The sequence below is a fragment of the Balaenoptera borealis genome (assembly GCF_965194805.1).
Source record: "Balaenoptera borealis genome assembly, chromosome: 11".
NCBI classification, from domain to species: Eukaryota; Metazoa; Chordata; class Mammalia; order Artiodactyla; family Balaenopteridae; genus Balaenoptera; species Balaenoptera borealis.
This window is the reverse complement of record NC_138868.1, coordinates 12,750,763-12,778,347: the sequence shown is the minus strand read 5'-3', so window position 1 is coordinate 12,778,347 and position 27,585 is coordinate 12,750,763. Positions and strand designations below refer to the sequence as shown.

General features: G+C 47.2%; 1 protein-coding gene across 2 annotated transcripts; it reads left to right on the top strand.

Annotated features, from left to right (window-relative positions):
- Positions 1-228: 228 nt before the first annotated feature.
- Positions 229-25,937, top strand: LRRC55 (leucine rich repeat containing 55). Of its 2 annotated transcripts, XM_082341246.1 has the most exons (5): positions 229-2,103; positions 4,161-4,231; positions 7,651-10,644; positions 11,549-13,045; positions 17,348-25,937. In XM_082341246.1, exons 4-5 carry the CDS (start codon positions 12,325-12,327, stop codon positions 17,581-17,583), a joined length of 957 nt encoding a protein of 318 aa, XP_082197372.1. In that variant the 5' UTR covers positions 229-2,103; positions 4,161-4,231; positions 7,651-10,644; positions 11,549-12,324; the 3' UTR covers positions 17,584-25,937. The 2 variants fall into 2 exon arrangements, with proteins under 2 accessions (XP_082197372.1, XP_082197371.1); XM_082341245.1 differs by having other exon boundaries at positions 229-10,644.
- Positions 25,938-27,585: the final 1,648 nt, after the last annotated feature.

Sequence of the window (27,585 nt, the reverse complement as noted above, 5' to 3'; positions counted from 1 at the left end):
GTTGCGGACTGCTGGCTTTTCATTGTATCCTCCCAAGGCAGAAAGAAAGCTAGCAAGCTCTCTGGCCTCTTCTTATAAGGACACAAATACCATTCATGAGGGTTCCACCTTCATGACCAATTACCTCCCAAAGCCCCGCCTCCAAATACCATCACACTGGGGGTTAGGATTTCAACATGTTAATTAGGGGGGCTTAGACACAGACATGCAGTCCATAATAGGACCACTAGGATGGCCACCCTGGTGAACAGCAGTGGAACAATAGCCTGATTGCCCTTATTTTACCCTCATACTGAAAGCAAGAGAGATGTTTAGGTTTGTGCCCAGACACCTGGCAAATTGGTCGCAAGAAGTCAAGACCCCTGGAACCAACTCTAGGCCTCTTTCCACTGTCCTAAACTACCCCTCTGTCCTCAGCCATCAGGAGGTGAAATGAGGCAGGATGGAGGAAACCAGAAAAGAGTTGCTATTATGATCCCAGCCACTTGGAGGAAGCCAGCATGCCATAGCACACAGGGAGGGCTGCTCAGTGGGCGCCACGAAAGCCTGGAAAGCAGCGCCTGCCAGACAGCAAGGATGGGGAGCAGCCAATGGGATGGGAGTTTGCAGCCAGCATGGCAGATGCCAGGAGGGCTGCAGCTATTCTGGGACTCAAGCTGTAGCTGCTCCTTCACCCAGGTCCTGCCAGCCCCCCTGTCCCCAGGGGAGTGGGGAGACCCCCCACCCTCTCTCCAGCTCCTTATAGATGTAGAGTCTGAGACCTGAGACTTCAGAGCCAGGAAGCCGAACCAAAGGGAATCAGCCCTTCACAAAACAAGCATGATTCAGCATCACCTCACGTCATGGTAAATGCTTAGTCACTGTCCTTATTAGAACTCTAAACTAACCCAGTCTACTCAGAACTCATCTGATCCAAATGCCCCATGCTGTTAGGAGAAGACACTGAAGCCCAGGAAGAGAATATGATTTGCCCCAAATTTGAAGCAAAGTTGAAGGAAAGCTGGCCATTGCCTGATGTCTCAACTTAGGACTCCTTCACCTGGGTTGCCCGAGATTGGGGGATCATCCGATTCTCATTCTTGGGGTCTTCCGCCTTCCACTTCATGGGGCCAGGTGAGCTTGACCTTAATGCTCCCCCATTCCTCCAGTAAGGGCCGCACCATAGCTGCAGGCGTGAATTCCTGCTACATCCCTCTTCCACGTCCTCATGTGCTGTATTGAGGACCACATGATGCAGACTTGGGCCCCCCTCTCTCTTCTGGACTCAGAGCCTGAGCCAGTCCACAGCATCTAGCCCCAGATCTTCACAGTGATGCGGTCCCTCTCAGCTCTCTGAGCCAAAGGCACCACCCGGGCAGAAACACCTTAGCCCCAAATATCTCTCCTGGAAAGAGAAAAACAAAAGAGCAGGTAAGAAAGCAATTCCTACTTTTCTGCTCCTAACAGATCCCCAGCCTTCTTTCCATTGGCTCGACCTTCTCAACCTGGGTGGACAGCCAAGGGTGTGTCACACAGCTCCGTCATGCCCTCTGTGTACAGATTCGTGGTCAGTGGCACAGGTTCTGCATATACTAGATATACCAGAGTTAGAATCCAGCTCTGCCATCGACTAGATATGTGACCTGGGCAGTTTACTTCACCTGCCTGTTTTCTCATCTGAAAAATGGGGCTATGGTGGTATCAACCTTTAAGGGTTGGGAGGTTTTAATGACATAAAGGATTTGGCTCTGTGCCTGAGATAGAGTCAGCCGTCAGTGTTTTTTAGCGGTGGGATGACATCAATGTCTGCACAACCTGGAGTGAAGGGGGACTGTCACTGCGGCCACCACTACCTTCCCTGCCCCTCTCAGCCCATCTCAAGCCCTGCTTCTGCCAGGAGGTTTTCTCTGATTACTCTCATCTCTCCATCTATTTCTCTTCAAAACCATCCAGCTTAGTGATGAATTAAATGTCATGTCTAATTATTCTGGGCTGGTGTTAGTCTTGTCTCTTCAGCTAAAACCTTAAATTCCCATCAGGCAAGACCAATGGTTTTTCTTCTCTCCCTGGCAGTGCAAAGCCCAGGACCAGGCACGTAGGAGTGCTGGAAAAGTTAGCAATTAGGTGAGTAAACAGCTGCTTGGTTGCTTTCATGGGAATGGAGTAAAGCCATCTGTATGGGTTCATCTCTTGCTCCTGTGATCTGTAAGGCTTTAACACCCCAGGCACATTCCTGAGGTCCTGGGGCCAGACCTAGAAATCTGTCAAGCGGGAGATCCAGCATGTCTCATCCATGACCTGAAGAAGGGAAAATTAACATCACATGCATAACGCACTCAGTAGCTTATGAAATGCTCTTAGCAACTCACTGAGTGAAGAAGTGCCTTTTTCCATGTCTACAGAGGGGTACCAAGGATCCGAGGGTTGGGAGACCAACCCTCCCTCATACTACTGATAAGGAGCAGTCCAGGGATTTGGGCCCAGTTCTGCTGGCCCTAGATCTTGAACTTTGCCCTCTCTACCATCTGCCACACGGAGAAGTCACACAGCATCACGTCTACTTGACCACAAGTGGACTCCCTTCCCCTTAACCAAGCAGGAGCCGCCAATGGCTGCTTTGTTCAGTGTGTGTTTCTCTAAGGCCAGCTCCACTGGTATATTTAAGAAAACCCAACATGGTATGAAAACCACATCCCTGTGACAGGCACTGGGACACTGTTACTGCCCAGTCTCTCCCAGTCCCAGGCTTCTCACCTCCTCCAGGAACAGGCCTGGAGCAGACCCAGGAGAGAGGAGATATGCCTGGAAGGCGGTTCCCCCTCACAGCTACTCACCAAAAATATGAGTCTCCGTTCCACTTTATAGATGTTACCCTGTGTGGTAGCCAAGACAGTCATCATCCCCTGCTCACAGAGAGGGAGGTTCAAAAAGACAGTGTGGGCTTAGGGTTTGGAAAGAGAATGACCAGGCCAAGTTCTTTCTCTGCCATTTACAAGCTCTGGGATTTTGGGCAGTTACTTAATTTCTTTGCTCCTTAACTCCCCTCTGTATAGAAGAGGGGGCTATCATACTTCTGTTTCAGGTTATCTCAGGGATTTTAAAAGATAGCATTTGGAAAGCACTGAACACGAAATGAGTGTTTAATGAGTGACAGGCATCAGCTCTTCCACCCACAAACTATGTTACCTTCAGCAAATTACCTAATTTATCTGGACATCAGGATTTTTTAATCTGTAAAACTGTGATTTGAAAAAAAAAAAAGAAAAGAAAAGAAAGAAAAGGAAAGGAAACACCTCCCTCATAAGGCTGCCAGAAGAACAAGGTAAGACCATCCATGTAAAGCTCTTAACCAAGTACCTGGTACAAAGTAAGCTGTCAATAAATTTCAGTTATGCATTGCCGTCCCCTGGGGCAGAGAACTGGAGAGTATCAAAGCTACAGCTCCGACCAAGGTTTCCTGGCTGTCATCCAGCATCCCCTGGGCTGGGGTGAAAATGGTGATGAAAAAAAGAAATCAGCAATGGTGGCTTCACTGACGTGGGCAAGAATAAATTTTTCCAAATATGGCAGTTTTTTCTATGCCTGAAACAAGAGATAGGTGGTGCAGCTTTACCCAGGTGGACAGGTAAGACAGAGCGAGAAGGCATAGGTCACAAAGGTGGGCATGACCTCATTGCAGTGCCAGGGTATTTCCAGGCGAAACTTCTCTTGGCAAGACTTACCGAGAATCATCCTATAACTAGGTCTTACTTCCCAGAGCCTAGGAAGAGCACCCGCAGCTTCTCCCAATCCCTGCCTATCATCTCTTTTTCCTTCAACACTGTGGCTCTCCTTTTCCAGAGAATTCCAGGGCAGGATCTGGGCTCCCTCTCGCCATCCTCTTCCCAGAATTCTAAAGGGTGCCTGGGAGAAGGCATCTGCCCTGAATGAATGGATCAGAGAGATAATTCAGAGTCAGCAGCTGGTTAATAGGAGCTGCTCCATGGTCTGGCTGTAGAGTCCAGCCCGCTGAGCGCATCTGGACAATATCAGAATCACAAATGGAAGAGATCTGGGGAGGGCTCAGCCCCAGCAGACACTCACAAAGGAAGGAATATGTAGGGAACCAGACAGGCAGGGGTGATGCTCTTCAAAGTCAATGCGTTTATATTAACCATGTTTTTTTTCGTTTCTCTACACAGCTAGAGAAGAGAGATGGGTAGGCTATCAAGCCAGAATCAAAGGAAATTTCTAAGTAGAACATTTTCTATAGGTAATGACCAGAATAGTGCCATCATGTGCTATATCAAATAAGTCGTAAACGACTAGATACTTTGATCAGTTATTACTGCAAGGTTGGTTTTACATGCCCACTATGTACATCTCACTGTCCTCCTGATTCATATTCAGAGGACTCAGGAGAAATACTGGCTTTCTTATTGTTGCCTCTCAGTTCATTAAAACCTGTATTTCATAGAATGATGCTAGTTATCTCACCTGAGAGATGCAAAGACTGTAAAAGCATCTAAAGAGTAAAACGACACCAAATGTTAACAATAAATAGCTTGTAGAAGCACAAAAAGATTATCTAATAAAGCTGATATCTATAACTCAAAAACAAATAACCAACGTCAATGAGCTTATAAAGAATGCCACCTCCCAGGGCACAGAAGGGGAGCCTGAACAAATCTGCTAGCTAATGCACGGAGGTCTCCCCCACCACCCACATTAGCACAGAGCCTTGCTTTTACCTCCCTGGACCATCCTGTATCCTCCCTTTGAAGCACTTTGCATCTTTACAATTATTTAAGATTTTTTTTTCCCTATATCCCCCCACCTCCCCAGGCAGGGACCTTACCTGTTTTCTTGACTGCTGTATTCCAGTGCTTAGCACGGTGCCTGGTGCATAGGAGGGGCTCCATAAATATTTGATGGCCAACTTATGAGAAGGTCTCTCTCCCTGAATCCCCTTAGGGAGGACTATAGGTTCGTGGCCACCTGCTTCCACAATCTCTTCCTCAGAGGCTACGTGGATAGAGAGGCCAAGCCGTCACCCTTCCCACCCATCAAGCCCAGGTTCTACCTCTTTTTAGCTCTGAAATCTTAGGCAAATTACTAACCGCTACCCTATACTCTGATTTGTTTTCTTTCACAGCACTTATCATCACCTGCCCTATTTTGTTTGGGTGTGTGTTCATTGTCTCCTCCAACCAGAAAGTGAGCACCAAGGGATCAAGGACTTTGCTTCGTTCACTGCTAAACAGGGACAGTCAATATACGTACAATCAACATATGCACCAACATCATGGGCACTGACCAGTCAGAATGCATGTTGGCCCCCTGGGCTGTACAGGTGCACATCACCTGTGTATCAAACCTGTCTGTACTCTAGTTCCTAGAACAGGGTCTGGAATGTAGTAGGTGCTCAATAAATATGTGTTAAATAAATGGATGGATTGCAGTCACCCTGTCTGTAAAATAGGATATTTTAGCTACTCGACATATATGGGTTCCTTTCTGCCCCCATGACGGTCAGCTCTGGCCAACTAAGGAAGCAGCCAGGGTACTACAATTAGTGATGTTCTCCGTGGTATTTCTTTTTTATTAATATGGTGTTTGCTTAGCACCCTCTGTTGCTGGGCATTCATATTATTTCCGTTTTCTCCTTATCATAAATATTCCTGCTATGAATATTTTTGCATGAACTAATTTCTTACTAATTGTCAGATCAAAGAGACCAGCAATTTTCTAAGCAGGCCTGAGCCAATGCCCAGTGCCTGCAGGAAGTGTTCACATATCTGGCTCCCCCATACTCAGCTCATGAAATTTTGCAGATGTATTTGTTGTTACTCATGGAACGTATTATCACAAAATGGGGATTATTTTCATGCATTTAACTGCTAGTGAAACGGTGCCTTTTTCCACGTAATGTTTGTATTAGTCTTCTGTGCTGCAGAACAAATTACCACAATCTTAGTGGCTTAAAAGGACACTCATGTATTAGAAGTCCTGGCACAGCGTAAATGCTCTCTCTACCCGGGGTATTTCACGAGGCTGAAGTCAAGATGTTGGCCAGCTGAGTTGTCATCTGAAGCTGCAGGTCATCTTCTAAACTCATTGGCAGAATTCAGGTCCTTGCCGTTGTAGAACTGAGGTTCCCATTTTCTTGCTGGCTGTTGGCCAGGGGTCAATCTCAGCAACTAGAGGGCTCTTAGGTCCTTGCCATGAACCCCCTCCCCCATTTTTAGAGCTAGCAATGGAGAATATCCCTCAAATACCCATTCAGGAAGGGCCCAAGCCCTTTTAAGGGTTCACCTGATTAGGTAACACCAATCTGGATAATTTCCCTTTTGATTAACACAAAACCAACTGACTATCCCATCATATTCACAGATTCTGCTGAAACTCAAGGGAAGGGGGTGACATGAGGTTATACACCTGAGGGGTGGAAGTCTTGAGGGCTGTATTACTTACCTATGGCTGCTGTAACAAATTACCACAAACTTAGTAGCTTAAAACAACATACATTTACTATCTTTCTGGCCTGGAGGTTGCAAGCCTAAAATGGGTCACCAGGGCTTGTGACCTCCAGACCAGAAAGATAATAGATGTATGTTGTTTTAAGCTACTAAGTTTGTGGTAATTTGTTACAGCAGCCATAGGTAACGAATTATATTTGTAGCATCTCTTAGTATATTTTGCATGAAAAATATACACATACATTGCATGGATTAGTTCAAATCACTTATGTCTGAAGTCTGTTTTTCCACTGAGTTCCTTTCCCTTCTCTCTGATTTTTGTTTTGTCAGGTTTTTTTGCTCTATGAAAACTTGTTGTCTCTCAATGTTGTGTATTTGACAAAAGCCATCTTGTCACTAATGACATTCTCCATTTCCTCAACACACAGAAAGATATCTTCTCTCCACAGCTTGAATAAATGTACTGCTCTGTTCTCTTCCTAATTTGTGTCTTGTTATTGTTTCTTTGTTTCATTCTTTGGATGATTTGGAATTTTTTCAATGTATAAAACTGAAATACGGAGCTAAAATCTCATAACATTTCTTACTCTGAGACTCCTTTCAACATTGTGATTTTGTTCCACATTTTTATTTTCTGTATTCTGATAGTGAGAAGCACTTTCTCAAAGTATAGTCATTCCCATGGTCATTTTCCAAAGCACAGATATTGAGTAATGCCACTGAATGATTTTCAGTTTGCAATATATTTTTTTTGATTTTTTTTTTAGTGAGGTAAATCCACCATCAGAATACTTTCAAGCATTTTCCGTCATCATCATCTTCTTTATTAATATCATCTGTGCCTTCCTGCCCATTTTTTTTTTCCCCCAGGTGGCTTTCACTACCAGTTCATCAGATTCTGCTAAATACTTCATTAAATTATTATAATGTAGAAAGCAGAGTCACCTTTATTATTGTTAAGCTTTCTCAGCAACTGGAGAGATTAGCTTTCTATTTCTTCCTGTAACTTCATTCTACTAAGGTTTCATAATTTTCCCTGAACAAATTTCTAATGTGGTAGATTAAATTTATTCTCAAGTATTTAAAGGTTTTCTATCATTATTACAACGAATTTAACATGTATGTCAAGAAATCATAACAGTAATGAAAATAGTTGTTCAGTTCACTTGTCTCTACAACTCTTAGTTAGATTAATTCCTGTGTGTTTTCCCAGTAGAGTAAATCCTTGACATTCATGATTGAACAGTCATGGTTTCAATAACTTGCAAGAGACCCTGAAAGGCCATAATGTGTAATAATTGATCATTTTACTGGGGTTCAAAATTGAATCACTCCTGCTGCAAGGTTGCTGTGTAGGAGAAAGTCATTTTGCCAAGGGAAGCAGCCAGCCACCCAGCATAAGAGCAACGCTGGATATTATACACCCTTCGCCCTTCCCCCACCCTTTCCCTTGGTGAATCACCATGAATGTTTGCACACTAAAGCCTCTGAGAAATCGTGCAATAAATGAATTTGTTTCATTTTGTTTAATTAATGTTTCTCAAACTTATTTGAGAACAAACATTTTTCTCATGGCACACAGTGTACCATGAGACACCAGTTTAGGAAATAATGGTTTAATACTTAACTTAGAGAATGATTATGGGTAAAAAATCATTAAAAAGATAATTACCCCCATTTGACTTCACTTTTACACAAGACATATGCTATGATGTTTTTGAGTTGGGGTTTTCCCAAAGGTTTTGAGACTTATCTTGCACAAGAATACCTTCAAATCGTTGGCAAATGTGATACTTTCCTTTCTTCATTTCCCATTTTTGTGCCATTTGTTTTCCTTGCTGCATAACTATTTTAGCAATTTTATAGTCTGCCATTTTATTTTACTTTATTTGTTCATTAAACAAACACATCTGTAGTGCTTGCTGTATACTGTTCTAAGTGCTCTATTAATAACAATTCATGGAACCTAAAACAACCCCATGAATTAGGTGCCATTCTAATTAGTCCTATTTTACAGCTCAGAAAACTAGTTTCAAATGGTGACAAGGCATTCTTGCCTAGATCCTATTTTTTAAGGAAACCATCACAAATATTTTCCTTCAGTCATATTATTGGCTCTAATTATAAACATAAACATAGTATGTAAAAGAAGAAAACATTCTTTTTTATTTGTTTTTAATGTGCCTTTAATCAACATTAAATATTGAGAGGTACCGATTACCTTTCTTAGCTTCCATTGAGATAATTATGTTTTCTACCATTTTTCTGTCAGTGATAATAAGGTATTATGCTACCTTTGTTTTACTTGTTTATAACAGGTCACTTGTTTCAAGGTGTTGCTGTGTTTTGTGTGTTAAGATTAAGATTTTATTTCTAAGCTCAAAAATGAATTGAATGACAATTCCCTTCTTTAGGGATTGAGGGTGATGCAAATCGTATTCTCCTCAGCCAACTCAATGTGTAAATATCAATGCCGTGGCTACCCTCCTACTCTGCACTGGACACTGTAGAACATGGAAGATTCCAGATGAGCTTAATATGAGAAAGAGCAGACCTTCTACGGCCACACAGGAAAAAGGATCATGTTCGAGAAGACAGTGATTTTGAGAACTTTGTAAATGCCCAAAATCTGTACAACTGGACACTTGTTTTCTGTTATTCCATTTCACTTTCCCCCAAAGACCTAAGATATTACTGAAATGGAAGTGGCCCCAGATCAACTGAGTGAACACACAGGACTGACGTTAGCTCTGTATTTATTTATTTATGAGTTAGCCCTTATAAGGGCAGACCCTACATCCATCTTATTATGGGTGGCTATCTGCCCACCATGTACCCAAGTGCCCGGCATACAGTGAGTGCTCAATAACTTATGATTAAAAGAAGAAATGAACCAGCTCTTTGACCAAACCAACTAGTCAAGCTGGTTTTAAAAATGCAGGGCAGCTAGAGACTTGTTCCATGGGTCACCAAGGAAAGAGGTTTTGCAAAGACTTCACCCTCATCTGAAGTCAGCCTGGGGTGGGAGGGAGCAGGAAGCTTGGAGAGATGGAAACAGAACAGCAGAGTCCCTGGGCCTGGAGAAAGAGTCAGAACCACAAGGTTTTTCTGGCAACCTTCACTCCCTGAGAGACAGATCTGTCTCTACAGCCCCAGGTACCCCACCTGGAACTGGCAGTCAGCACTTTGCATCCCAAAAGCTCTCAGAGCTCATGGAGTCAGGACTTAAGGACAATTAAGGAACCCAGAAAAGTTCTCACCTCCTATAATTATCCCTGACAAGCCCTGAGCCAGTCTCGTCACCTGGTACCTAGTGACCAAAATACATTCAGACCCAGGGAAACAGATGCTGTATATGGACTGAATAGATAGATCCCATCAAGTGAGCAAACTTGTCTCATGCACTTCTCTTTTTTCTTTCCATCTTCATTCATATCTTTATTGCCTCCCCCAGTTTCTCTCCCACTCTCCACTCAGTTCCTTTCTCCATTCCAAGCCCTCCCTCCTTTCCCATTTGGGTCTGATGCCCTTAAGCCTCCCTTCCTCCATCTCAGAGGCCAGATTCATGCTTCTGCCTCTACTCCAGTCTCTCCCTCTGGGCCCTTTTGCCCTCTCTCCCTGCCTGCTCCTCTGCCCCTGCCCCTGTCCTGGCCTGTCTACCCCCCTCGCCCCTTCTTCCCCTTTGTCCCATCACTAGGATCCTGCGGGTGTGGATTCTGTGACTGCTTCGTTCTCTTCTCTGTCATCTTGGTGGGGTCCATAGCCAGCTCTCCTGTTGCTCAGAGATGTGGAGGCAGTTGCTAAGAGACAGTGAAACGTCAGTACCTGGCCCTCGAGGAAAGAAAGGGAGCGAAAAAGGGAGAGAGGAGGGGAGAGAGGGAGGGGAGGACCTGGCAGAAGCCACATACCCCAGCAGCCTCAGCACTAGCTGAGTTTCGGGAAGAAGCTTTCGGATTCTGTGAACTTTCTCCTAAGCGTCCTCTCTCTGATTCCCCTTTTGAGTAAAAGAAAGGCAACGGCACGGGGACCACAGGACGGGAAAGCACAGAGGATGCTGCCCGGGGATCCCGGAGCCATGGAGGAGAGGCCGGGGGAGGGGACAAGCCTGTGAGGCAATCTCTTCTCCTGAAGCAGCGAGCGGGGATTCCAGGATGAGGGAGGGAGACCCGTGTCTGCTGCAGATTGATGGCTGTGTCCTTGGAACAGAGTAAGTGGGCTCCTGAGGGCCTGTGGGAGTGCAGGGGGAGACCTTGGGGCTGAGAAAAATGAGTCTGGTTAAGGGGAGCTGGGGTGATTTCCCAGTGGGTGGGATTGAGGCTGGAAGCGGTGAGAAGAGAGGCAGTGCCGGACGAGGGGGTGAGGGGAGGACAAGTGAGGACAGCAAGTGGGCACAAGAGAAATGAGGGGCCACGGCAGATGCGGGGTGGATGGCGATCTGAGACTCTGGGTGTGTCATCATGCTCAGCCTGTCTGCCTGACCCAGTGTGGGTGTGGGCTCCCACTGCGGGGCAGAGGGGAGAGTGGAGTGTTTGTGGAAAAGGATGCTGGGATTAGGGGTGTGCACCAGGGGGTGAAAGATGGTGGGGGCAGACTGGGAAGGAGGCTCTGCAGGTGTGAGTATGCAGAAGGAAGCGGGAGAGAAAACTGGGGAGGTGTGAGGGCAGGGCAAAATATGGGGGAGTCACAGGAGAAGAACAATGCTTGTGTGTGTGTGTGTGTGTGTGTGTGAGAGAGAGAGGGGAGGGGAGACAGGAGTGCTGAGTGTGGAAAGGGGGTGTGCAAACGGCCAGTGTGTGTATGCATTTTTTCTTAGAGAGTTATTCGAAGGTGGGGTGTTTGGTGCTGATGCAGGTGGGGCTAGGAGAAGAAGCCAATGCACCTAGCCCAGGACAGACACCTAGGAGGAGGATGGCTGCAGGTCGGGGCAGGAAGGTTAGTGGGTGACAACAATATGAGGGTGGGGTCTGTCTCCACACTTGAGAGACAGTAAGCAGAGAACTTTGTGGTTGGTGGCCAAGAAGGTGGCCGGGGGAGGCAGCAAGGAACCTAGGAGGACAGCAGGGAGGAGAGGGCACTGGTTCGCTCTGCCTGAGTGCTTTCCTTGTTGACAGAGGGAATTCGGCTTCCGCCCCCTGAACACGGAGCCCGGCTTGGGAAGTCCATCCCCTGAGCTCTCCTAGCCGACCCTCATCCTGCACCTCCGGGACACATGGCTCTTTCCAGCCGCAGTGGCCAACAGTGGGGCTCCTCCCTTCCCTAGGGATTTCAGTAGACACTGAGGCTGAGTACTGAGGCTTTCAGAGGCCCATGGAGACCCCCTCCCCTCCGGGTTCCCTTCCCAAAACGCCCACTCCAGGACCCTCTTGGACTCGAGCCCACCGGGCCACCAGTAGAAATGGCCTCTGAGACCTTGAATGCAGGAGATTCAAAAGCAGCCCTGGCCTCCTAATGGGTCCCAGACTTGGGACAGGGCTTAGGGGTTTTCAGACGTGCCAGGACCTTTAAAAGGCACCTTTCCTGTCCTCCACTCCCCCTCCCACCACTCAGACATAGTCCAAAGGGGAGCACCCAGCAGTCATGGGTGAGAGGGACATAAAAGACCTGCAGGGACCCTTCCCCGACCTGCTGGCAGCTGGTCCAGCCCCATCCTTGTGTCATTCCTTTCTCAAGCTTTGATCATCTTTTCAGACCCTGGGGGACCGCAGCTGGGTGTGTGGCCCCCTAGGCTCCAGAGGGGACTTCCCGTGGCGCTCACACAGGGAGCTCTCTGGTGCTTAGAGGCTCCTGGGAAAGGCTGGAGCCATGGTACCACGTGCTGCCAAGCCCCACCTGCCAGGGCTCTGGCCCCTGATGCAGCTGCCTTTCTGAGCCACTGACTCTTGATTCCATGGACACAGCCCCAGCCCCGATGGGCTCCCTTCAGCACCGCTCTTGCCAGCAGCCTGAGATGGGTGACACCTGGTCCCAGCTGCCCTGGCCTGGGCCCCCCCGGCCGGCCGTGCTGCTGGTCTCCCTCATCTTGGCCGCAGGGGTGATGCCCTCGGATGCCGGCACCAGCTGCCCGGTCCTTTGCACGTGCCATAACCAGGTGGTGGATTGCAGCAGCCAGCGGCTCTTCTCCGTGCCCCCGGACCTGCCCATGGACGCTCGCAACCTCAGCCTGGCCCACAACCGCATCGCCGCCGTGCCGCCCGGCTACCTCGCGTGCTATGTGGAGCTCCGGGTGCTGGATTTGCGCAACAACTCCTTGGTCGAACTGCCCGCGGGCCTCTTCCTGCACGCCAAGCGCCTGGCACACCTGGACCTGAGCTACAACAACCTCAGCCACGTGCCGGCCGACATGTTCCAGGCCGCCCACGGCCTCGTGCACATCGACCTGAGCCACAACCCGGGGCTGCGGAGGGTGCACCCGCGGGCCTTCCAGGGCCTGGCGCAGCTCCGGGACCTGGACCTCAGCTACGGGGGCCTGGCCTTCCTCAGCCTCGAGGCTCTCGAGGGCCTGCCGGGGCTGGTGACCCTGCAGATCGGCGGCAACCCCTGGGTGTGCGGCTGCACCATGGAGCCCCTGCTGAAGTGGCTGCGGAACCGCATCCAGCGCTGCACGGCGGGTAAGGGAGGGAGCCCGGCCCCGCGGACAGCAGAGGCTCCGCGGGAGAGGGAGGGACTTAGAGACCCTGCGCGCCTGCTGAGGGCCAGACCCGGGCTCGCCTCCTCGTGCACGGGTCTTGCACTGCCCAAGTCTTTGCCGAGTCCTTGCTGTGCGTGCCCGGCCTTAATGAAACAGACGCCACCCTCGCCCCTGTGGCCCTGATGACCTAATGAGGCAGACAGAGAGCAAACAAGTAAGACCAGCTCATTAATAATAGACAGTGTTTATTGAGCGTGCACCGTGACCTTCCAACTTGGCAGGTGTTATCTCATTGGACCCCACTCTTATTATCCCCATTTTACAGGTGAAGACACTGAGGTGTAGAACAATGAAAAGACTTGGCCGGAGTCACTCATTTAGAAAGTGGCAGAGCTGTGGATAAAACCCAGGTTTACTCTACCAGATTGCTTTTTAAGTGTGCTAAGTACTAGAAGAAATAGAAATGGCTCACCCCATTTATTTTAGTACTTACTATCTGCCAGGCCCTATTCTAAATATATTACATGTTTTAGCTCATCTCACCCTCACAAGAACCCTAGTGAGACACCACACACACACACATACACACACACACACATACACACACAGAGGAGGAAACCAAGGCACAGAGAGGCTCAGTAACTTGCCCAACGTCCTACAGCCGTTAAGGGTTGGAGTCAGGATTCGAACCCTGGCAGCCTGGCTGCCCTCTGGCTGTATCCCGATGAGTCAGGTTCTAGGCCAACAGGAGCAGGCCGGACTTGAGTTCTGGGCTGGCCAAAGGGCCTTGGCAGAACTCTGCAAGGTTTGGGCATGGAGCGTAGATCTGAGAAGAGAAACTCTTATGTGGCTATTTAACGAGCCAGCCTCTACTGGGAGTGGACTGGGGACCGAGGGAGTCTGAATCCCACAGGCTCAATGAGCCCGCAGGCAGGCGGTGTGGCGCTGTGGTCCCCAGTCACCAGCCCTCCTGGGTGGCAGCACCGAAACTCTGCAGTAGGACTAGCTGGGGGGCACCACCCAGGGCCTTTCCCAGAGCCTGAGCTCAGAGCGAGTTCAGAGCAGCGGTGCTGAATGAGGTGGGAGGGAGAGGAGGACTGAGTGGGGAGCCCAGGATCAAAATAGTTTGCGGGAGGCTGTGGGTCACGATTCCAGCGTTCCCACAGAACTGCGGGAGGAAGTTCTCTGGGACCAAAATAGCTGGGGACTGAGATGGGCGGAGGGGAGGGCGCACGGGGGGGAGGCCAGCTGCCTGGAGCGATCTCCCCACTAGCCTAACCTCTGCAGGCTGCACCTCCTCCCCTCTCTCTTGTGCACTAAGGACAGAAAGGGCCCGCAGGCTTCCTCCACACACAGGCGCTGCTCCTCTTCTGGGATCTCGGAGGTCCCTGCTGCCCTTCGGAAGAAGCACAGGCTCCCAGTGAGCAGGAGAGGGGTCCAAGATCCCACCAGTGAAGTCTCATGTCCGTACAGATGAGGGACCCAAGTTCCAGAGAGGGAAAGTGACCGGCCACAGGCCACAGCTAGAGACGCAGCTTCCCTGTTCCTCCACGAACACACTTTGCACCATGACACACTCTCCAGGATATTTCGTCTTGGGGGCAAAGAACTTGCCAGTCTAGGTAGGACGAGGTGACCCTCTTCCCTTTGTCTTTTTCTGCTTCTTCCTCCCTTTTTCTTCATGGGATTCCCATTACTATCCCTATCTTTTGGACAAATCCCAACACAGAGGAACATAGGGAGACCTTGGGATATAAATCAACTTCAAGACTGGTCCCTTGACTTACCAGAGGGCTTCGCCAGCCCCCGGGCTCCCATCCTGCCCTCCTGCAGGCTCTGTCAATTGCCCTCAGGGTCCCCACATCCCCCAGCCTCGCAATGAATCACCACCACCCCATTCATTCGCTCAATAGACTTTGGGATTCAGCATCTTCTGGGTCTGGATGTTCAACTCCAGGTGCCATCTTGTCCTGGCTGGGGTCTGGGGTACTATGCGTACAGCCTACAGAGAGCCTTCAGCCTGGGGTTTGGGGAAGGTTGCATCCTCCCTCTGAACCTGACTCTCCATTTCTAAGGAGAATCATGCTCATCCATTTCTCAAAAGAGTCAATCCAAGTCCATCATTTTATTCTTTTCCCTCAAAGACTGCAGAATGAATAAACACCATTTATGCACCACATAATTTAAAAAGCTCCTTCTCATTGACTTTCTTAGACGAACGAGACTAAATTATCCCCTTCTTACATTTCCCATTTCTTCATAAGAGCCAGAAAAGCAAGAAAGACTTGCCCAAGGAGAGAGTTGGATTAATACTTATCCACTGAACGAAGGAGTGGCTGGCTGCTGGAAAGCCAGTGCCTGGCACTGTGAGGCAGAACTGCTATCTGCCTGCCGCTCTCCCTTCCAAGGCAGAGAAAGATGCAACCACTGACAACCACCATGCATTTGTACCAGTGACCCTGGAAGGATGAGCTGGGGCCATCAGTGATGGAGAGAACAGCAATCCCACTGAAGGAGAAGCCCCTCCTATAGAAGTCTGTGTGCAGAATATGACCCCACTGACCTGTCCAGAAAGACCAACCTAGGATGACAATAAAAACACGCACCTATGTAGTACTTACTGTGTACCAAGAATATATCATTTATGTATGTTAATTCATAGAATCCTCACTACAATCCTATGACATAGTTACTTTTATTATCCTCATTTTATAGATAAAGAAACCACAACACAGAGGTGTTAAATAACTTAGGCATAATCATACAACTAGGGAGGGATAGAGAGGGGATTTGGACCCAGGCCAGTAGCTCCAGAGCCCATACTCTTAACCCTACACTCTGTGTATCTGGAAAAGCCATATGGGGTAGTAGAAAGACCCAATGCTTTGGAGTTGGACAGAGTCATTCATTCACATGTTCAATTAACAAAGGTTAATTGAGCATTTAATGGACAGGCCTCTGTTCTAATGCTAAGGATACTACAGGAAGAATTTATATTCAAAAGGAGAAAACAGAGAATAAACAAACTGTGAGACAGTGATAAATACAATGGGGAAAAAAATAAGCAAAGTAGGTAAGAGAGAGAAGGCCCAGAGAAAGGTGAAGTGGCGTTGCTATTTTATATAGAATCCTAAAGGAAAGCCTCACTGAGAAGTTGATATTCGAGCAAAAAGTCCCAGAGGAGGTGAGGGCCTGAGCTGTGCGGAGATCCAGGGGAGAAGCACCCTCACGCGGGGACAAATGCAAAGGCTCCCCCTCCCCACGCTGAAAGGGGACATGCTCGGGGTGATGGAAGAATGACCAGGTGTGTGTGGATGAAGCAGAGTAAACCAGGAAGAGAGTGGAAGGGGTGGGGAGGTTCTTCTGGGAAGGAGAAGAAGCCAGGGGAAGGTTTCAAGCAGAGAGTGACATGGCAGGACTTCAGGTTTAAAAGGATGGCTCAGCCAGCTGTGTCAAGGTGGTTTAAGGGCAGAAGCCTAGAAACCAGTTGGGAGGCTATTGTAAGAGATTACGATGATGATGAAATCCCACAGAAGTCCCAGATCTGCCGTTAGCAGGGGCTACGGGACTTTAGGCAAGTTACTAAAGTCTCCGAGCAGTGATCTCCACCTCTATAAAAACAGATATAAGGCTCAAGAGGGAGGGGATAAGAGGCCATATGTACGCATATGGCTGATTCGCTTTGTTGTGCAACAGAAACTAACACACTATTGTGAAGCAATTATACTCCAATAAAGATCTATTAAAAAAATTTAAAAAAAAATACTTGCTTGGGCTTCCCTGGTGGCGCAGTGGTTGAGAGTCTGCCTGCCAATGCAGGGAACACGGGTTCGAGCCCTGGTCTGGGAAGATCCCACATGCCGCGGAGCGACTAGGCCCGTGTGCCACAGTTACTGAGCCTGCGCTTCTGGAGCCTGTGCTCCGCAACAAGAGAGGCCGCGATAGTGAGAGGCCCGCGCACCGCGATGAAGAGTGGCCCCCACTTGCTACAACTAGAGAAAGCCCTCGCACAGAAACTAAGACCCAACACAGCCATAAATAAATAAATTAATTAATTAATTAATTTTTTTAAAAAAAGAATTAAAAAAAAAAGGAATGAAAAATATTAAAAAAAAAAAAAAGACTTGCCTTGAGGGTTGTTGAGGGCACTAAAGAAGGTGAGTGAAACTTTTGGCACATGGAAGAAACCTCATAAAAACCCAGCTTCTCCTGGGAGGGGCGGGGGCTCGCTCTTCCCGCTCTCCCCTCAGCCGCCTCACCCTCCCTGGCTTCTGTGTTGCAGATTCTCAGCTGGCTGAGTGCCGGGGCCCCCCAGAAGTCGAGGGCGCCCCACTCTTCTCCCTGACCGAGGAGAGCTTCAAGGCCTGCCACTTGACCCTGACCCTGGATGATTACCTCTTCATCGCCTTCGTGGGTTTCGTGGTCTCCGTCGCATCCGTGGCCACCAACTTCCTCCTGGGCATCACGGCCAACTGCTGCCACCGCTGGAGCAAGGCCAGCGAAGAGGAGGAGATTTGACCCGGGTGCCTGGTGTCCCTCCACGCCGCCCACCATCACTGCCGCTGACCACCGGGCACCCTCCCTGGCTGCCCACGCTGGCTCTGCCCTGGCCAGAGCGGGCAGCCAGGTCATGGCTCAAGCAAGGTCAGGAAACTACCTTTGTGTGAGCTTCTACGGTGGGCCAGACACTGTGCTAGGAACTGGGACCGACCTAGACCTTGCCCCTCAAGGCACTTACCTCTGATAGAGGAGAGAGAATCGAAAACTCTTCCCTTTAAGACCTTTTATCAGCACACTGAGTACATAGTTATGGAAGCCCAGAGGAGGGGTCATCAACTGTGTCTAGAAAAGTCCAAGAAAATTACAAGAATGGAGGTGATTTTTGATGACCCAGGTGAACTGGGTCATCAAAAAATTGTCTGCTTTGTCCATAGACAAAGAAGGGCAGACATGAGCCAATGACAGAGGCCAGAGTATGCGTGGTGCGTTGAGAACAGTGAACAATCCCTGTGACTTCAACGTACAGAGCGGAAGTGGCACAGGACCAAAACTTTCCCCCTGACACCCAATCTGTCAGCTCTTGGCGCTGCCCATCACTGCCTCTGAGGGCGAGAACACCTCCATGCAAGCCCCCTGAGCCTCCTCCTACCAGCAGCTGCCAGGTGAGGCCACCTCCTGTTGACTGCCCTCCCCCCATCCTATGTGGCCAATTGTAGCATGCTGGCGAGGTCCAGGTAGCAAACTGAAGATGGACACCTTCAGTGCTCTTTCTCCTACCCCTGTCTCCTGCCTCTCACTCAAGCGTGGGCTTCAGAAGGGGGAAGCAGGAGTCCTGGCACCCTGGGACTCCTAATCTTGTGACTGTTCTTGCCACGGTGCTCATGCCAAGGGATCTCGCTAGGGCAGTGCATCGTGGGCTGCAGCCCTGTGGCATGATACCCAGGACTGAAGGAGGAGAAGGCCACCACAGTCGTAACCATCAGAGGATTTGCTCCTCCTTCTAAGCAACTCACCCACTTCAGCACAAGGGTGAGAGAGCTGTTAATTACCCAGCACTTGCTGGTGTCAGGCACTGTGATAAGCTCTCTCCAGAGACAATTCCCTTTAATGCACACAACAATCTCTTGAGGTGAGCATTGTTGTCCCCATTTTACAGATGAAGAAATTAAGGCTCAGAGAGGTTAAGTTACATGCTACTTAACGAGCAAAATAAAATCTGTGCTCTTCCTACTACCCCATTCAAGTTGGGGAACATCACAATTCCCTCTAAAGTTAAGTTCAAATTCCAGCTTGATGAAGCTCCCAAAAAGGACCAGGCACTCTCCTGGGCACTTTTAAATCTGTTGAGTCATGTATTTCAATTCTCCCAGCAACACTGCCTAGCGAGTTTTATGATTCCCATTTTACAGATGAATTAATTGTAGAGAGCTGAGTATCTTACCCAACATTATCTGGATAAACTCTAGAAGGAAGGTGATAGGCAGCTCCATTCAGGGAACCATGTCTAAGCAGTCAAAAATCAAGTAATTTCATGTGCAAAGCACAATTATCATCATCATCATCGTCGTCATCATCGTCTTCATCTTCATTGTCAGTTTCATCATCTTCATCATTATCTTCCCTGTATTTGTTCAGCGCTGGACAGTTTGTGAAGTACTTTGGCAGTTTGTGAAGTACTTTGGCGTCATTCTTCTTGACTTTTCACGACCCTGTGTGGGAGACAAGCCCAACATCATTACTTCTATTTTACAGATGGAGCAATAGAGATTCAAGACTGGGTGTGACTTGCTTACACAGCAGGGTTGCGACTCAACTCCATCTCATTTCTCTTTCCAGTGCTTTCCCAGGTGCTTGAGGAAGAAAATGCCTGGGAGGGCTGGGTAGCGGGTCCCTAGGATTCACAGCCATGAAGGTCCTAGTAGATCAGCTAAATAAAGGGCAGTAAAATCAGGTGCCCTGCAGATTTAGATGTGCTCAGGGCACATCAGCCCCTGAAACAGAGAAGCAGCACAGATAACATCTGAATAGGAGACACCTGCCTTGCAACGTGTAAATAACACATTAAGACTGGTGGCCACGGTGGCAGTCATGCAAGAAATAAGACCTCTGGAAAACAGGAGAGGAAGCTGCGTTCCTCCTTCCTACTTGAGCCCTGCTGTGCAGTTTTGCAAGAGATACAAAGGAAGCAGGAAAGCAGTGGGATGAGAGCCTCTGCAGGATAGGGGAAGACTTTAAGACCCAGTCCGATATGTTGGGAAGGCTGGCCAAAATGAGAATTAAAACGAGGACATTCTACCTTGCCTTCAGCTCCAGCAAGCTTGCATCACTCATCCTCCCAGCACATCATCTTCCAAGAAGTCTTCCCCTACTCATGCTTCCCTGAGCTAGTCAACCAAAAGAGTGCCCGAAACTTTGCTAGACCTGGGGTACTTGAATCTTGTCTCCTCTGCATCTCACTTACAACACCTGGGTCAGAACCCCGCTCCCGTGAGAATGGGAGCAGGACTGTGCCCACTGTCTTCTTCAGCCGCGTCCAGGGACGGGCAGGCCAGGGCCGCTCTCTCCACGAGTCAAGCTGACAGCCTAAAGTATTTGAGGAAGAACTTCTAGAAATAATAGTCCTGACACAAACAGTTAAACCTCCCACGGAGGGACACCATATACATCTATCATAATCTCTTAGAGACTCTGGTTTGCTGAAATATAGTTAACATATTTTAAGACATGTGATTTTTTTTTTTGCATAGAACTAGACCAAACAAGCTAGCCCTTGAGATCAAATGTCCATTCTAATAATACTGTTTAGTTCCCATTAATGGCAAACCTTTCTGAGTAGGATACAGGCTTTTAAAGAACAGATGCTTCTCCAGCTACTAGAAGGTCCCCAGTTAACTAACCCACAATGTAGAAAGCATTTAACTTCCCTACCACCAAGGAATTCGTGCTTCTCCCCTGCCCGCCACCACCACCGTCTTGTGCAGGCTATCAGAAGCAAACTTCTAGTGGTATGCTTCTAGGGATAATCTAGCAGTCCTGGTTGGAACTCTTCCCACAACCCTACTGACCGAGAACCCATGATGTTGCCCCTACAAGGCTTCATTAGGTTTTTTCCAGACTGGTTAACACGTAAGCCTTGAGGTATCTCTGAGTCCATGTGTCTGTTCATGAGGTTCTGTGGATATTGGGTATCTACTGATATGAGGCCAATCTCTCTGGAGCCTGAGTTCAGTTTCTGACATGGTCTACCCAGCTGTCTGTTTACTGTATCATTTACTACACTAAAATAGAATCCCATTAGGGTTGGGGTAGGAATAGCTGCTCAGAAAATATATGAGAGACAAGTATGTAGCTGAGGCAGCCTAATGACAGCCTGATTGCTTCTCTACCCGTCAGAGATCTGTCCTCATCACAGAAGATTTTTTCATGCCGGGCCTGAGGATAGCAAAGTTTAGGTAACCAACAGGGCTATGATGGTCAAGGTCTGGACCAAGAAAATTGTTCTTTAGAAAAGACCCCACATCTGTACACACCACTCTAGACAAGTTGCCTCTGGTCACCCTATGACAAACCCTCATCTGTATCTTCATTGCTGCAGGGATTCCCAGGAAACCCCACAGAAATAGGTCCCCTGAGTTGCTATAGAGTTTACTGGCTCCTTTCAAGGAACTTGGTGTACGGAATTTGAACAGACCAAGACAGCTATTTCTCCATCAGGGAAGACCTAGAGCCCCCATTTTCCCTAGAGATGTCTTTGTTTATATCACTCTGACATCCTTTCCAGCTCTAGAAGAGTAAAAAGAGACACCTTTGTCCATTCCTCAAAAGAACATCTTCCCAAAGCTAGAGAAATTCATCTGCTCTCCCCACTCCAGAAGGAGGCAAAAGGGAAGTGAAGGAGGAAGTTGCAAGGTCCTTTGCAAATCACCGTCGTGTTTGCCACAGCACTGGGTGGAGAGTTCTGGATGCAGAGAGCTCTTGATTGTGGAGTGCTGTTGTCTGGGGGCAGGAGGGTTAGGGCAGGGTGGGGAAAGGGAAGATGCCAACCTTTGTATGGAGATGATTTTATAACCATGCACTTTTGTAACTGTGAAGACTTTTTCATAAATGTACATTAACAAAAAAGAGTGTACAGTTTAACAAGTTTTCTAAAGAGTTGTGAAGAGGAGGGAGGGGGAGGGAGGCAGAAAAAGAAAGAGAGAGAGAAAAGAACTAGGCGGAATCAAGAGAATGTGTGCCAAAATATACACACAAAGGGCCTATGGTGAGGGTGTAGATGGGAATAATTAGGAGATGTGCCAGCCATGGAAGGGCATGTGTGGGAGTAGAAGGAACATCACAGAAGCATATTTCTACCAGGCAAAAAAGAATACACTTGCGTCTGTATGCACACACCCCTATGTGTAGGCATATTTTGGTGTCTGAAATTACACAAAGAAGAGAGCATATGTCTTATACATGTTGGTGTTTGCAGCTTGGGTCATCTGGAAAACATGCCAAGGCAAGTGGGTGTGTCTGTCTAGTTAGCATCACTAAGGAATGTGTGCTAGGGAGATGGTCCATGCCAGCTGCGTGGGCATAAGGACACTAGATCGGGCATACAAGTAAACCAGGCATCTAGCATGGTGTAGGATGGATGAGGTCATCACTAGTGTAGGTTCAGTCTCTGTTCTCATAGGTTAATTTTAAAAAAGGAAGGGATTCTAAACTTCCTGAGTCTTGCAAGGGTTGCCTACACATCATTAGAAATGAGATGGTGGGACAGTGTACCTTGGGAACAGAGGCAGAAGAAGAAGGAGCAAAATCTACTTCTATGTGTGTGTTGGCAGCCATGGTTATCCCGGTACTCTAAAGAGGAAGTGGCTCTAAGCAGGAAGTGGTTCCTTCCACCAATGCATATTTTAACCTCCCTCTATTCCTCCCGCTCCAATTGCCACAGAGTACAAATACTGCACTCACAGAGTAAAGCCACTAAAGGGAACACACACACTGACTCAGAACACTCAGATAGAAAGACAAAGAATGTGCACAACAATAACCAGTGTTTTCTGGATTCGTTTGGAGAGGGGCAAAAACTTTCTCTTAAAATTAAGGACTTAAGAGAGCCTATACTGAACAAGTGCAAAATCAAAAATAAGGGTCATGAAATGAGCAGATATCTCACGGAAGTCCAGACCTTGTCTATCTCATTCAGTGCTATCTATCCCTAGTGCCATGCATATACCTAGCAACTTATGATGATGATGAAAATGATGAAGCATTTATTGAGCATGTCATATGACCAGATACTGTGCTGAGCACAATGTGTGAATTAATTTACTTAATTCTCACAACAACCCAAGCCAGGTACTCATTATACCCATTTCCAGATGAGGGAACTGAGGTTCAGACAGGTCACACAGCCAGTAAATAGTAGTTCTGGATTTAGACACTCAATAATACCTGGGGACTACCTGACTTCAGGGGACAAGAACAATATGAGACATTAAGAAAATCCAGTCTCAATCAGAAGTCAGCTTTTAGTCACAAAGACCCTCTAAAATTACTTGGTGAAAAAAATAATTGGAAGGGGATAGGTAAAAACAATACATATCCTGTATGTTTCATTCTGTATAACTTTGATTACTACATTGACCAAGGTAGGCTAATTGTGATAACAGGTGATCCCCAAATCTCAATGGAATAAAGCCATGTTTACCGGGTTATTTAACATAATAAAGGCTTATGTCCTGCTCATGTCACATGCCAATGCATGTCAAAGGCTCTGCTCCGCATGGTTATTCAGGGACCCTTGATGACTGCCATCCATGAGGCCACAGAGCCCTGCACTGCATTCTCTGCTGTGTGGAGAATCTCAAGGGAGATTTGGGGGGGGGCAAAGCTGAAGGTACTGTACATAAATTCCAGCCATATTTCACTGGCCAGAACTCAGTGCCTTGGCTCCATTTAATTTCAAGGGACTAGACTAATATGTACCTTGAAAGCAAAGGAAACAGGGTTTGGTAAACCCCACCAAGTCTCTAACACCACCTGCTCCACTCATCAGCAAATACCTGTTTCAGTCTTCCTCCCACATTTATCTTATCCTGTCACCATATCCAGCTCAAAGCTCAAGATTGCCAATGATGCAGTATTTTCTCCATTAGGTCTCCTTGTGGTCCAGTGACCTATGAACTAAAAAGGAAATTCACCACCCACCCACTGTACACATACCCAGTACACAGTAGTGGCACAGGGACAGAGTAACAGCAAATTAAAACCCTTGTTTGGAAAGACAGGGGGAAAACGAAAACATATAGCAGTCGTGGTCCATAGCAATTCTGAAATCCTGATGGAGGAGCATTATGAAGGCCTCAGATCAAGTTCCTTTATTAGACCCTGATTCTGCTTTCTGGTAAGAACTCTTTTGTGGGTCGTTCTCTATAGCCTCTGACTCTTCCTTCTTAGAGGATCTCCCTTTTCCATTATTCATCCTGGCCATATCTAAAGTGGGTATTGGGGACCATGCACTCTTTGGAAGTTGTCCATCTTCTACAACCAGCCTCCAGCTGGTGCAAATATGCTGGCCTGAAATTTGTTTTAGGTCTCAATAGTCAATAGCTTTTTGAATCCAGGTTCATGGTTTCTTAGCAATTCTCCTCCCTTAAAAACTTGATAAGACTTTTGTTCTATTTGCTTCCACTAAGTTCCATGTTTCAGTACAAACACAAGGTTCTTTCCTAAAAAGTGTTTTCAAGCCTACCTTGATTCCTTGCTTTCTCTTCCCAGGTGCCTTCTTTCTCAATGGCAACCTTGCAATTATCTGAAACAATAGATGAGAAGTCACATTCTTATTCTTATTTGTTTCCACTTGGCTAAGTTGCTTTAACTGAAAATTTTTAATGGGCCTTTTTGCTCAAAGCCCTTTTCTGTTTTATCTCTTGTGATGTAGGTCTAAAAACAGTCGGATTTTCCAACTTTTTAATGCTCAAAATTTTTTTTTTACTTCCTCTCTGTTCCTTTTTGTTTCTACTTTCAAGCTGCTCTAAAACTAGTTAAAACATTAGAAAATGAATTTGGATCAATTTGGGCTGAGACCAAAAATGTTTGAAGCACATAAACAGTAATGCAACATGAACTTTGTAAAGGAAATGAACCTCCTTGTGGAAAATGATCTTTGTGATGAAAGGTAAAGAAACAGAAAAAAAAAATACTACCAAGTTAAGAGTTAGTGCATGGCATTCAGATTTCAGAATGTCTAGCAGAAATCACTACTGCAGGGATAGGTTTGCCATTGGAGGGATAAGAGAGATTGATGGGAAAGAGTCAGTGCCCATGGATGGCGACTAAGAGGCTATTTGAGGAGAAAATATTGGCTCTATTGTGTCACTGGTCCTTATCCCCAACCCACTCACCATGGAGGGCAGAGATGATCGAAAGAGAAAAACACCACTAAGAGAGGGTTGTGATGAAAAGAATATTATAGTGTTCCCCCCAGCTTTACACTTAGCTCATGTAATCATTTGGGAGTACGTTGCATGAAGCTCTAGAAAATACATAATAATGTAACTGACTTTTTACAAAACTGAGTATGCTCCTCCTATAGCTGAGCGAGTGTTCAGAAGAGATCTCTATGCACGTAAAGTAAAAGCTAAAGCTATGGGAATGGTTCATACAGGAAGTTAGAGTTCCATATAAAGGAGCAGTTTATGACATCACTCATTCAAAACTCCATGTGATAGGCATGTTTCAAATGCTGGGTTATGACAGTGAGAAGATAAAGTCTCTGCCCCTCGGTGCCTATTTTCTATTTAGGAGTGGGAATTGGTGGGGGTGGGGGATGGAGATTAGATCAGACAATAAACAGTAAAAAAAAGTTCCAGATAGTGATAAGTGCTGCAAAGAAAACACAGCAGGAAGAGGGTTGGGGGGATGAGGTTGAAGAAGTATGCCCACATCACGTAGGTCCTTGTGGGCCTTGGTTGGACTTCACATTAAGTGTAAATGCCATGGGAGACCACTGGAGGGTTTTGAGCAGGGGAATGACATAATTTGATGACATCTTTCAAAGATCAGGTCAAACGCTGTATGGAAACTGTTCCAAAGGTGGGAAAGGGTGTAGGCTGGGACACCAGCGAGGGGTCTTCTGCATAGTACAGTTGGAAGATGTTTGAAAAGGCTACCAATGTTGGTGGTGGGTAAGGAGACAAATTGAGGTTATATTTTAGAGGCAGAGCCAATGGGACTTGCTGATGCATTAGGTATGGTGAGAGAGAACAAAAGAGGAATCAAGGATAACTCTTTTTTTTTTAACTTCAGCTGTATCTCTGCTCAGCCAGACCCAAGTAGCAGAAAGGCTATCTTAATTCTATGAAAAAAAAAAAAAAAAATCCCAACAGACAGCCAACAATCCGTAAGCTATAAGAGGGAGAGAGGAAGCAGATATACAAACAGATGCATAATGTCAGGAAACAGCTCAAACCTGAAAACCAAGAGACAGGGGTAGAAAAATCTGAACACACGGTGTTGGTTTAAATACCCTGTATCACTCTGAGTGTCCCAGTGGCTCTTAAACAGAGCAATGGAGCTTCAGGTACTGAAGCCTAAATAATCAGCAGCATCTTCAGAGTACAGAGAGATTTGTATCCACTGACATGCTACAGGCAGAGCATCGATCCAAAATGATTTCCTAGAAGGAAAGTATAAGACTCCCTCAGCTGCAGACAGAGAAGCAAATCCAGGAAACAAACTATATTTGAGATGAGCCCAAATATATTCGAAATGGGAATATTACATGAAGTCATGTTTTTTTAAAATGGGAACGAACAGCTTGTACTCATTTTAACCAAAGAGTGAAAGACGACTGTGACAAGCTGGGCCTCTCCGGATGATGTTACACTGTGAACATTCACAACCACTGCCGACTTCGTACGTTTATATTGTACCACACGCCGCACCAAGTGCTTTACCTGCCATATTTCGCTGGCATCTGACTGAAAGACAACTACTCTTGAGAAATGCAGAGAATAATGAAGAGCATGGACTTGGGAACCTGGGTTCAAATCCCAGTGCTGCCACTTACCAGCCATGTGAACTTGGGCAGGTGACATCCTCTCTTTGTGTCTGAATTTCCCTGTTGATTTGAAAGGACAATGGTAGCCACTTGATAGGGTCTCTGAGAAGATTAAAGGAGATCATGTATGTAAAGTGCTTAGAATGGTGCCTGGCACACGGTGATATTCAATCAGTGATAATGACTATGAACCGCTAGCTTCCCGCTCTTACAGGGAAAGAACTAGATGCTAAGAGATGTTTAAGTCACTTATCTAACATCACACAGTTGAAATGGGACAAAGCCAGGGTTTTAATCCACATCTGTCCTCCAGACTCGGTGTGCTAAACTGCTCTCCTATACCAGATAGGTCACGTTGGCCAGCTGTGACAGTTTGTCTCCAAACATGAGACCCAGTGAGTCATGCCTTGGAGTGGTCCGCCCCACCCTGAATCTGTGCTGGCCCTGCAGCTCAATTTAACCAAAGGAAAGTAGCGGAAGTGAAGCTGTGCCAGTTCCGGACCTAATCCTTAAGAGGGCCTGGCAGCTTCTGCTCTGGTGCTCTTGGGAGCCCTGAGCTCCCATGGATTGTCTGATCCGTGGAGACAGACAAAGAGTTCACATGGAGAGACCACGTGGAGAGAAAGAGGCTCAGCCATTCCAGCGTGCCAGCTGAGCCCAGCTCTCCAGCCGTCCGCTCCAGGCACCAGGCACGTTAGTGGATCTGTCTGAACATTCCAGCTGCAGCCACCCTCTGACCACAGCCCCACGGGGGATCCCAAGCAGGACCAGCAAGAGAACTGTCCAGTGAAGCCACAGTGGGGACAACTGTTAAATTAATTAAACAAGGAGGCCGTTAGACTGAGCTGGCTTTAATGCCTTGGTAGCCTTCGTCAGCAACCAAAACCTAAGCCTGAAATACCTCAAGGTTAAGAAATCAAAACCTATGGACAGCCAATCACAAACAGCCAATTAGCCTTTCCCAAATAAGG